The 12,294-nt window shown below is 48.2% G+C and overlaps 3 protein-coding genes across 3 annotated transcripts; all 3 read left to right on the top strand.

Moving 5' to 3' along the window:
* Positions 1 to 2,005: 2,005 nt before the first annotated feature.
* Positions 2,006 to 5,455, top strand: GGS25DRAFT_506519 (Het-C-domain-containing protein). Its single transcript, XM_049262317.1, has 6 exons — positions 2,006 to 2,320; positions 2,382 to 2,408; positions 2,486 to 3,043; positions 3,120 to 3,299; positions 3,355 to 3,902; positions 3,953 to 5,455. Exons 1-6 carry the CDS (start codon positions 2,224 to 2,226, stop codon positions 5,159 to 5,161), a joined length of 2,619 nt encoding a protein of 872 aa, XP_049112907.1. The 5' UTR covers positions 2,006 to 2,223; the 3' UTR covers positions 5,162 to 5,455.
* Positions 5,456 to 5,947: 492 nt separating this feature from the next.
* On the top strand, positions 5,948 to 7,542 carry GGS25DRAFT_444544 (glycoside hydrolase family 45 protein). Its single transcript, XM_049258767.1, has 2 exons — positions 5,948 to 6,545; positions 6,726 to 7,542. Exons 1-2 carry the CDS (start codon positions 6,102 to 6,104, stop codon positions 6,978 to 6,980), a joined length of 699 nt encoding a protein of 232 aa, XP_049112906.1. The 5' UTR covers positions 5,948 to 6,101; the 3' UTR covers positions 6,981 to 7,542.
* Positions 7,543 to 7,581: 39 nt separating this feature from the next.
* GGS25DRAFT_506516 (Endonuclease/exonuclease/phosphatase) lies at positions 7,582 to 9,113 on the top strand. Its single transcript, XM_049262316.1, has one exon. The coding sequence runs from the start codon at positions 8,165 to 8,167 to the stop codon at positions 9,056 to 9,058; it is 894 nt and encodes a 297-aa protein (XP_049112905.1). The 5' UTR covers positions 7,582 to 8,164; the 3' UTR covers positions 9,059 to 9,113.
* Positions 9,114 to 12,294: the final 3,181 nt, after the last annotated feature.

Below are 12,294 nucleotides of genomic sequence, written 5' to 3'. Positions count from 1 at the left end.
AGCATATCTAAATTTGATCAAGGCATCGCTTTGGCTAGTATTTGTTGCTATACTTCACGCTCTGGGAACTCTTCACTGCCTTTTGCATTTGCCTCAGTGCCCCGGCTTCGCTAGGTCCTTGTTACTGTCAAGTCCTCAGCAATGTTACTGATGTATACCCATCACAGCACTATTGTTAAGCCCATGCATTCGAGGCCGCCTTGGTTCCAAGTACAGTAGGTCAGCCTCGCCTTGATACCTAAGTCTATATAGGTGTCGAAGATATCCTTGCCTAATAAGTCTTGTTTTTCAGACATCACTTCTCCAGCGCCATTAAACGGCCAGCATTCCGGAAGTTCATTCAACATGTTATTTCAGGAATTACTAAGTGCATGCAGTAGCTAAGTGACTACATAGTACACTTACGTATCGTCGTGATTATAAGATCTTCTCTCAAAATCCCCTCTATCCAACCTAACTATGACTGAGAATCTCAGTCTGAGATACCTAACCTACTGGGGTACACAAACAGTACAAAGTACCTACCCAGCCTAGCAGTTTAAACGAATGTTGTTGACATTTGGAACAACTAGTGTTACCCCTCACTTCAGCTCATGCCACCCTCGTCAACTGACACACACACTCGATGCACGCAGGCTACCTTCTCATGTTTTCTCTTTTTTTTATCGAGTGCTCACTGCTTACGCCATAATTAAAACTAGGTACCTATTAGAGGCAAGCAACAATCACTGCGAGGGTTCAACATAATATTAGTAAGTAAAAATAGCATAGAGCTATTTGACAGAATCGCGTCAACTTGCCAGGTATCTACCTACCCAGGTAGATTTCGGAACCTATTTATTACTTGTCATCCATAAGGGGAGGCGGAAGCTTGCAGCAACAGCAACACTTCTAGAAGCCCATATCAGACGAGTAGACCCTCTCATACGGGAAAGAAAAATCATTGTGATCAGGTTCAACACGTATCACGATTACGAAAACATGGAACTATTTTCTCTTTTTTCGCAGACACATAAATTACCTAGCTGCCTACTAACTAACTACTAGGTAACATTCGTATAGGTCCCGCAATTGTCTAGGTCACACTAGCTGCCCAGTGATTTCAAGTTCAAAAGTTGCTATCGAGATTTATCATTCATTAATTCTTCTGGTCCATACAGGGTAGAATCCGGGGCCCACTCACCGGTGGGCTTCCAACGCGGCAAGGAGGTGCCGGATGTAGCACGGGCCAGCTGTCAATCATCACTGCCAGTCATCCTGAGCTGAAGCAATTGGATAGTTACGCTGGCTGAGATTTAGTCTTTTAACACACAGCAAATCAGAGGCATATCGAGTTGTTCTGATCTGTTAAATACATATTTGCTTTCTATGGTTATCAATCATAAATCTTATATGACTGTTGTTGTTGTTGTTGTTGTTGTTGTTATTGATATCATTGACGTTACACCAGTGACATGATGTCCTACATATAATCTACCAAGGTGTTGTAGAAAGTCAAGCTCTATTCGCATACAACTACGCACATAAGAACATCGGTACCATTCAATGTTAATTAAACCCTGCTGTTATGAATAGGGCATATTGTGGATCACTATGCCTACTGCTCGTACCTAGTACTACAATTTCTGTACGACTTTGCTAGTAAGACGAAGTGTAGAGTACTCGTAGAATCGACCCTCCTTTGGCGCCGGCATTAAATGGTTTCAAATATGATCAAATCCAATCCACTTAAAACCTGTATCTTGGGCTTGGCATACGGGTGTAAAAGCTTCACAAGCCGACCAAGTCGAAACACGAGCCACTCAGATAACCCAAACCCCTCCAACGACCCCTCCATATTGGATGATTCGTTACACCAGCGCCAGGATCACGTAACTACAACTAATAAGGTATCTATCTATTAACTAGGTAGGTATCTAGGGTAGGGTATCTGGGATACCGGATACCTAGGCTATGTAGCAGCATTTGCAGCTGAAGCTTCTGCTAGACTGCTTGCTACCCCTCCCCCTCCTTTCTCCTCCTTGCCATCACCCCAACCTAAGCTGATTATTATCGTTGTTTCATTATATCCCAGGAATCCAGGACGAAAGAAATAAAATCTAATTGAGTTTCCTTATCTACCTAGTCTGAGGTCAACTCCCTCACAACTATCCTCACCATCATTAATCTCAATAACAATATCACCACCCTTACATCAATAAACCTCAATAAGGGAGATTCATCATGATTACCCTTAGGCCTTTCCCTGTCCTGTTGGGATTGGTTTTCCTCTTTGCGTTCGCGCGACCAGCTCTCGCTTTCGGTGCTGGTAACATCGCAGGTATGCTTTACCATCCCTAATACTTTATATACGAACTAATAAACTGACTTCATCGTGATAGGTATCTCTAAAGTTGAAGGACAGAATTGTAAGTGTTCCCCTCAAGATATTTGGGTAAAATAAATCCCGAAACTCCGAATATCTCTAATACGATAATCTATTTAGGGCGTCATGGCGACATCGAAGACACTCTTCTTACCCTTGTAATGGCTCGCGCTGTCGGAGGCAAAAAGTTCAACAAGCTTATGGTTTCTCGTGTCTACTTTGGCAACTGGCTTCGAGATTATTCCCAAGCCATTGATGTTGGAACTGTTAAGGCAGTCTCGGCTGAAGCTATCCGGCTACTCCTTTGCGTTCTCGGCTTCTTAACTTTTGGCTTTGGCTCTCAGGAGTTTGAGGTTACCGCAGACCGCCTCGGCTGCTATCGACCTGAAGACCACATTGACAACCCCAAGAACTATGCCGACAACGAGGATGCCCGCCAGTATGAACGAAGACTACGCGGCCCCGTTGATGAGGGAGTCGAGCTTGCTATCGACCCGGAGACAGGCATGAAGAACTACATTGCTAATGAACGGGCTAATATCATGACTTCGGCCCTTCACGTTAGGAAGCTCTTCACCCGCTGCGTCGAGCTCGGCCGAAACTACAAACGTAATAACAGGAAGAGTGATCTCTACGAAGCTTTGCGTCTGCTCGGTACCGGTCTACACTGTCTAGAAGGTAATGCCCCGACCTCCGAGGTTCAACTCTTTCTCAAGCTTACAAACCTCATCATGCTAACTCTTATCCCGAATAGATTTCCTAGCTCACAGCAATTATACCGAATTAGCTCTCATTGAACTAGGTGAACGTGATATTTTCCCCCATGTGGGCAGAAACACCCAGATCCAGATCTCTGGTGCTCGCCATCGTGTCTACCCTTGCATCACCGGTACCTTTGGAGGTGTCGACTTCCTTCACTCAGTCACAGGAGAAGGTTCGTGATGTCATTCATCCATGGCCTGCATGAAATAGCGTTAACACTTAAACAGTTTCGGACAAATTGACGCAGAACGAGATCCAGGAGCTTGAGGGCACTCTTCAGGAAAATGCGAGGAAGAACGATACTAGCATCCTCGAGGGACTTATCGACAAGATCCCGGATGGCATCTTCGGTGGCGATAACAAGAAGCAGAAGCTGGAAACTATTCAGAGCAATGCCAACGATGCGCAAATGGCCAACACGTCCATTTCTCCGAGGGATCCGGAAGAGTTTACCCAATACATTCAGCAAGTCTTTGCTCAGATTATGCCCGCCATTGAATTCCATGACGAGCTTATGAAGGGCATTAGCGAGGCTATCGAGAAGATCCCTATCTTACCTAAGATCGTAGAACAACTTGAGGAACAGATGTCGATGTGGGTTTTCTCCATCATGGCACCTTTCGTCGTTCCCCTCATTCAACAAGTAAAAAATGAGCTACGCACTGGATCGTCGGAGATCATTGAAAGCAGCAAGAATGAGCAACATGTGGTGTTCGACGACGACGATTGCAGCGACCCAACGCACTCTATGCTGTCAAAGGATCACTTTTCTAACGTAAGTGACTTTTGCCTAGTTTGCGCATTTTCATGGCTAACCAATCGCAGATCCTTAACGAAATTGCCGGCAAGACCGCCAGCAAGGTTGTCAACTGGGTTGTTCCTCAAATCATGGATGCCTGGGACGATGAGGGCGCCGACGTGGACCGCCTGATGAACCGTATCATCAACGGTGTTCTACACCATCCGGCTCAGCGCGACATGGGAGAGGATGGCGCCCGCGATGGCCGCAAAATCATGTTCCGTTCCGTTGAGGAATGGTGGAACGAGATGGACGATAGCGCAAAAGATGACTATCGTCAGAAGCTTTCCCGTAATGGTGTTGAGAATGGCGAGAACCACAAAGAGGGCGTTGAAGACTGTGGACACGGATGCGGAAAACCTCTCGGCATGCACAAGAACTTCGCAGAGGGTGGGACCATGGAAGATCGTATTGCGGGTGCCGCTAGCGGTGCCATCGTCGAAGGTGTCACAGGAGGCATCTCTGAATTCGTCAAGGCTCAATCTGGTGGACAAATCAACTTACCCACCTCTGGAGGGCAGCAGTCTAGCAGCTCTGGAGGAGGATTCCTCGGAGCTATCGGTAGCTCTCTTCTCGGAGGGGCATTCAAAAACAATGAGACAGAATCGTTCAGTAGTCGGCGCGAGGATGATGATGGATCGCGCACTGAGAGCCGCGAGGAGTACGGACGTTCTGGAAGCCGATATGGCCAGGCCGAATACTCGGAAACCCAATACTCCGGCGGAGGAGAGAGCAGAGAATATAGTCGTTACGAACAAGACGACCGTGGTCATGGCCGCGGCTATGAAGAACGTACCGACTCGCGCCCGAGCTACGGCGGCGGCTACGAAGAACGTACAGAGCGTCGGTATGAAAGCAATGAAGAGAGCTACCAAGAATCCAGCGGCTGGAACCAACGCAGAGATGAGGATAACTATGGTGGTGGACGCCAGGAACGTGATGGCGGCGGTGACGAGTATGGCGGCCGTCGTGAGGAGCGCTCTTATGGCGGCGATAGTCGCGAAGAAAGCTACAGTCGTCGTGAGGAATCCTCCGATTACGGCCGCGAGGAGCGCTCTGATTACAGCCGCGAGGAACGCTCTGATTATGAGCGCGATGATCGACGCGATGAACGCCGTGATGAAGAGTCAGGATCAGGCGGCTTCCTGGATCAGGTTATCAACCGTGTCGGCGACGCTCTTGATGAGGGCGGTCGTCGTCGGGATGATAGGGGGGGTAGTGGATGGGGATTCTAAAGAAAATTGCCTATAAATATGAGATACGTCTTTGCATGAGGCTGTTGGTGTCAGCTAGGGGTCTTTGAATGCGGGAAGGTTGGTTTAGGAGTGTTTCGGTGTGTGTTACGTTGAAGATACTCCCAAAAGTTACCTACGACGTAGGTGAGCTTGCAGTCTTGCAGGCTTTATGCTTCCTATTAGTTACTTTTCTACATGAATACCTAAGACGGTCTCAAGAATGTCTGTATTATTGTAGTGATTTGCATTTAAAATACATGTAGCGACCACACAAGATCTAGACCTACCCAGTACTTGGTTCCTGGCTATGTGCCTGGCCTACATACCTAATACCTGAAATCTTGATGGATACCTACCTACATAGGTAACCTGCTTCTTCTCCGCATGACAATATGTGGGGGGGGGGGGGGGCAAATTGGATCTCCCAGGTACGGTAGCATTGTCGGGGTGTCGTCCCTAGCTACATATGTGCATGACCTCACGGAACCAGATTCCCGTCGGCTATTGGACACGGGGTCTTTTTCCAGATAGCTCTTCCTATTTTGCCAGCTCCCTTACTCCACTCACCCAGGTTCCGTTCCATCAACAAAGCCCTACCCGCGCTGATCCCCCATATATCTCCTTATTTTAGTGCCATGCAAGATCCCACTACGGCGGCTCGCCATGGTAGTCCAGGTTCATGATAGTGGAAAGAGATTAGCACTTCCCGGTGGGTTATATTGAGGGGGGAGGGGAGATGCGGTCAATGGTTTATGGAATTATGGCTCGGCACGAATGAATCATGGCTTCCTTTTATCTGGTTTAAAAGCCTCGTGGTTTCCTGATGGCGTGCTTTATTGTTTCCTGTTCTAATTCTCTATCTTCTTTTCTCCTTAGAGCAGCCACGAACTATACTTAAACCCATCACACGTAGAGAGAAAAAGGAGCAACAAAAGACAAGATGCAGCTCAAAAAAACCGGCCTAGCCCTCGCGGCCCTGCTCCAGCTGTCCGGGGTATCGGCCCAAGCCTCGGGCTCGGGGGAGACGACGCGGTACTGGGACTGCTGCAAGCCGAGCTGCGGGTGGTCGGCGAAGACGGACAGCGGCAAGCTGGTGGGCACGTGCAGCAAGGACGACAAGCCGCTGAACGACAACGGCGCGACCAAGAGCGGCTGCGACAGCGGCGGCGGCGCCTTCATGTGCTCCAACCAGAGCCCCTGGGCCGTCAACGACACCATGGCCTACGGCTGGGCCGCCGTCCGCATCAGCGGCCAGACCGAGACGACTTGGTGCTGCGCGTGCTACGAGCTCACGTTCACGAGTGGACCGGTCAGCGGCAAGAAGATGATTGTGCAGGCGAGTAATACGGGGGGCGATTTGGGGCAGAATCATTTTGATCTTGCGGTATGTTGATGGCTTATCCTACTTCTCCATCTCACGTCTTGGGGATTTATTCGCTTTTCATTTCCTGTCATTTCTCACGAGAAGACACATCATCCCGTTCTCCCTCTTTCCCTTCTCCACCAAAAAAAAAAAAAAAAAAAATGAAAAAAAATACCACTAATAACTCCACCCAACAACTAGATCCCCGGCGGCGGCGTAGGCATCTTCAACGCCTGCACGGAGCAATACGGCGCGCCCTCCAACGGCTGGGGCGAGCGGTACGGCGGCGTCAGCTCGCGCGCCGCCTGCGACAGCTTCCCCGCTGCCCTCAAGGAGGGCTGCTACTGGCGCTTCGACTGGTTCGGCGGCGCCGACAACCCGGGCGTCTCCTTCAAGCAGGTTACGTGCCCCGCGGAGATCGTCGCGAAGAGTGGATGCCAGCGGAGCAGTGGATAAGCGATGAGTAGGAGGATGGTGGGATAGGGGATAGATGGCGACGACTGGAGGACGAGTGTATATAGGTAGATGTCGCGACGGGGTTAGCTTGTATATACATAAAAGCTTATATAGGTACGCACATATTGCCTTGGGAAAAGCACTTGTTGCATAATTTGGGAGTCTTGACCGTTCTCGTGGGTCGGAAATGGTTGTTTGCCATTTTACTCGATATCTCTCATGCCCTTCCTTCCCTTCCCTTTAGGCCAGACCTAAACTTCCGGTCTCCCGTAAGTATTCAACTGCGCGCGTCACTAGTTATTTACCTCCTATCCAAGTTTGCTATATTGTGACGATCTTAACATTCTGCTGTTACCTACTTTATAAATTTGAGAGTACTTTCTATAATCTTGACGTCAGGTACCTAGTATGTGATTGTTTATAGCTTTTTCCTGCTTGTTTTCGCCCACGGGTAATTCTACCCTGTCTTTGTCGGGGGACGTTCGGGTTCTCAGTCATTAATATAGCTCCTTAGGAGCTGAATAAACATCTATAAATTAATTCAACACGGCATTTGCCCAGAGGCCATAAGAACGTTACTTTCAGCCCCATTACTAGGTAACCTTGAAACGCGTCCATCTTATATTGTATATATTGTAATTAAATTCATATCACCAGAAGGATCGTCTTAAATTCTTACACCCCCATAAGTATGGACTCAAAGTACGTCACTGGGACTTATGTACCTGGGTAGTATCCATCATCACTGCTTCTGCGCCACCTGATTACCATCGTATCGTAATGTCGCCCAATCTGGTACCCATGGAATCAATTTGCGACCCGCATATCAAGCTATTTTTGAGATCTGATGCCACCCCACGTGGGTTCTTTCAGATCCCGCGGTAGGCTAACCGAGCTTCGAAAACTATCCTCGACAGGAAGTTGATAGTCATGTGGTGTACCCCAAATGCAAGTCCGGAATCCGGGCCATTTGGCTCATGGGATTTGCTTGATCCTCCCGTGTCTTACTCATGATACCTGGATTTGTATAGGTAATCGGCCGTTTATAAATAGTCGACTTGGCGACTATAAAATTACCAGGTGAGTTTCCGGGTCATCAGAGAGTCTCTATAAGTACCAGGTAGTAGTATACAGAATTGCGTGGCATCGGAACTTACCTAACCTGCCTTCATCGGTGTCTCAAAATGCAGCTCACGGCCCTCTTCTCCCACTTCCTGGTCGTTGCCGGCGTAGTAATGGCAGCGAACCTGCCCATACGGATCGTTACGTTTAACATCCGCTACGCGGCGACAAACCTCGACAAGAACGAACTGCCGTGGGAGGACCGGCGCACCGGCCTGATCAACCAGCTTTCGGGGGTGACAGCCAACGCCACATCCGACGGCGCGGTCTCCGTGCTGGGACTACAAGAGGTCCTCGACAACCAGCTCAGCGACATCCTAGACGGCCTAGGGTCGGACACCTGGACGCACATCGGCTTCGGGCGCGACGACGGCGCGACAAAGGGCGAGTACAACCCCATCATCTACCGGCCCGACGTCCTCAGGCTCGTGCACAGCGAGATGAAGTGGCTGTCCCCGACGCCCGACGAGCCCTCCTTCGGCTGGGACGCCGGCAGCCGCCGCGTCGTCGTCATCGGCGTCTTCGAGCATGCTGCTACCGGGAAGCGGTTCCTGCACGCGAACACGCACCTCGACAACGTGAGCGCGCGAGCGCGCACCGAGGGGGTAAAAGTCGTGGTCGCGCGCATCCGCGCCGTGCTGGAGCAATACGGGGGGCTGGGCGTCACGCTGACGGGCGACTTCAACTCCGAGCCCGGCGAGGAGGCGTATACCACGCTAGAGGACATGGGGTTCCTGGCCGAGCTGTGGACGTCGGGCGCGAAGAAGCTGGGCACGAATGAGTTGACGTACACGGGGTTCTCGACGGAGGAGAAGAGTCGTATTGATTTTGTGTGGCTTGGGCCGGTGGGTGAGAGTAGGTATGAGGCGGTGCAGTATGAGATTCTGGATAATGATATTGATGAGGTGTTTATTAGTGACCATAGGGCTGTGGTTGCGGATCTTGAGTTGCTGTAGGTAGATGAGGTAGAATAGCAGTAGGCCAAGCAATTATGAATGATATAACTTAAAGTACTTTGTCAGTTATGAGTTTACACCAGTGTAGGGACGACTTAGTGTTGACAGGCATCAGCCGTTTCCAAGGCCTCTGGTACAATGAAAAACAATGGATGGCGTGGTAATTAACTTAATTAGGTAGGTATATATTTGATACCTAAACAAGGAGGGCCGCGTCCCCTATTTAGTTGGGTATGTTTGGCCTTGCCAACGATGGAACGTGAAAGACATCTCATTCTATTAACAGCTTCTTCTGCCGGACTTTGTCGGCGAACTATTTTCGATCCTCACGCACCAGCACTTTAAGGTACCGTTGGTGGCCGGATTTGGAACTGGTACTAGTGGTTATCGAGTGAAAACCTGGCCATCAGCCCCTATCTAGAGGCCTGTTCATCAATTTAATGTCATGCCGTTTCGCTTTTCAGGGGCAGGGCCATAATACCTTCTTAAGCGTTATTCTCAGACTGGTCTTGATATAATCATCCAGCATTTATGTAGATGTTATCATCTCGCTTGAACGAAATGTAAGTGCCCTTGACCACAGGTATTACCCACTAGGTTTGACCTAAGTAGTAGGTACTTATCGTGTTTGCGTATGCTAAACTCCTCTCTGATACTGTATTGCGTATGGCTTACTAGTATAACAGGTAGGTAGACAGTTAAATCCTAGAAACGATGTCGGTAATCCCTGAGTCTCAATATGCGGGATACACGCTGTGATGATGTATAGGTTGTCACATCTGGGGTAGTCACGTGCCGTACATAAACCACAAGATAGGAGAAACCGAGCTTCGCTCCGCAAGGCAGGACATTTACATATTTAAAAGTCTACAACATTTTTCTACCCCACAAATCGTATCTCAAATAGCGTTCAATTACCGGATCTACCTGCCTAAGGTAAGAAGAATGCTTCTTTTAGGACATACTTCAGGGGTCGGGGTCACTCCCAGGACCACGCCGCATAACGCTAACGACAATAGGAAGAAGATTACGTGTACGGCGGAAGGCTGTCGGCTAATATAAATCTACCATACTCTAGACCTACTACTACCGTGATGCGGCTCGTCGTGAGCTTGTCTTGAGAGAACATTGTGTGTAACATTAGTTTCAATATATGTCAAACAGTAGTAAGCTTCTGGTCTACGTTCGATAATTTCAGACACGTGGAACCGGATACCTACTACAAGAAGAAAGCTTACGTCTTGCAATACGTTTCAATCCCATTGTTGGAAGGACTATGTTCAGAGCAAGTACTTGATCTTATGATGCGGATCAACCGAGCAGGACGGCTGGAGCAGAAACATCCCTGGCTATGGCTATGGCTAAAAGAGGCTTTCTGGTCTATTGTATGTATGAATTTCTTAATCCGTTAGAATCATATGTTTTACGCCGTTGAGTCCCATTGGACCACGAATCGGTTACATTCGAAATAAAAAACATGAGTTAATAAAGAATGCCAATGCTGAAGATTACGTACCTCTCCGAGCCCTAACAGAGAAATTGATGTTTCCATTCTGATATTTTGTAGGGAATTGTTCCATCCATCATTCATAGGATTCTAATCCTCATACATGTATCATGGAGATGTGAAAGCCCCTATCTTGATCACATCGGGGACCAAAAGTTGCGACAACCGTATAAGCTGTCATACTAGCATGTCTTGTCACAGTTCCAAGGCAAAATATAGAGTGACAGCCCAGCTGCTTCACCCAGCTGTAATACATACATAATAGATATCTTTCTCATAAAGATGCAATCTCTAACGCGAATCCCTAGCTGCGCAACGAATGCCTCGATTAGACAGCCTTGACCTATCTCAGTACCGGATACCCTTCCCTTTCTCGTTACGGTCAATCTTTTAACTAACAGATACTACCTAGACATAGCATGTAACATAAATCTCGATCCATCTAGAAGACAGCACCATGGTGGCGAACTATTAAGGATCAAACCTTCAACGCTTCTAGCCACAAGATACGGTCCGAACTTCTCGTTCAGACTGTCAAGGGCCTACATAGGGCCTACCTGTGGGGGCAGATAGAACAAAGGCAGCTTGCATTTGGATGTAGCTTCCACAGCCTCCGGGGAGATGTTAGAGATCCCCGCGCAACAATGATGTTGTTATCCATCCACTAGGTTCCACCCCGTGACATAGACTTACGGGAGAAGGTTACTGAGTTAGGCATATACCTTTTACCATTGGTGAACTGAGAAAACTATGATCCAGACTCTACATGTGCCATACACTAACACATGGAGGTATCTATGAATATAACCTTTGGCTTTCAGAGCTCTGCTTAAGTTTGATGAAAATGAGATTCAAATAGGGGTAGGTAATACGCCTACCTAGGTACCCATGAACTGCTCATAATAGAACACCAAACCCGCCAAAGGCGCTTGTACACATTTCTTTCTTTTGTGGTATATCACTTGCCTTCACACACCGCCAATATGAGGTTGTTAAAAAGGGATTTCACATGTATCCAGACATTCCTTCGATCAAATCGATACAACTAAGCCGCGTATACTCTTTATCTAACAGACATGATGCAACGGTCACAAATCATCAGAATGGTAAGCTATGAAGTGCTTGTCTCCACCTCATGTATGAGGAAGGGTAGGCGGAAGCGGTAGGTAGATATGTTTCTTGCTGGATAGGTACTACCTACTAGTAGTACCTATACTAGGTATTCGGCCCATCAGAGCGAGGCTACTCTTGTTTACTTCCGACATCTCATTCACCTTCCTTTAGGATCCAACTCCGCTTACCATCACGGAGTCTCTCATTAACTGATTCATACTTAGTACTCTGGTTCTATTGTCCGTATACCAGGGTGACGACAGATAGAGTGGGGTTAGCTATGTATCAGGAGGTCTTGGCTAAGAACCTTCCAAGGGGGGGGGAAGTAGTGGGTACCTATGAGTTATCATATTGCTTCCCACGAGATCCAGGTAATAGGTTCTGCATGGGAATATCCGTGCCTATCAAGATACTCAAAGGTAGGGCTGCGAGATGCAAGAGAAACCAGAGATAGCTCTAGTGCGTAACGAGCCTTGCACTCACAGGAGCACGACTCCTGACGGCAAATGCGACTTCTTGGCGCCCTTCTTATATTGGGCAGTTGAGGAGAGCCGCGCGTCCGCGTTACATTGGGCCTGGGTTTTATACCGAGACTATACCTGATGCTTAATCTGAT

This window comes from Hypoxylon fragiforme, assembly GCF_022984875.1.
Source record: "Hypoxylon fragiforme strain CBS 206.31 chromosome Unknown GGS25scaffold_9, whole genome shotgun sequence".
Taxonomy (NCBI): Eukaryota; Fungi; Ascomycota; class Sordariomycetes; order Xylariales; family Hypoxylaceae; genus Hypoxylon; species Hypoxylon fragiforme.
Note: the sequence above shows the minus strand (reverse complement) of the source record. Positions and strands in the feature narration are given on the sequence as shown.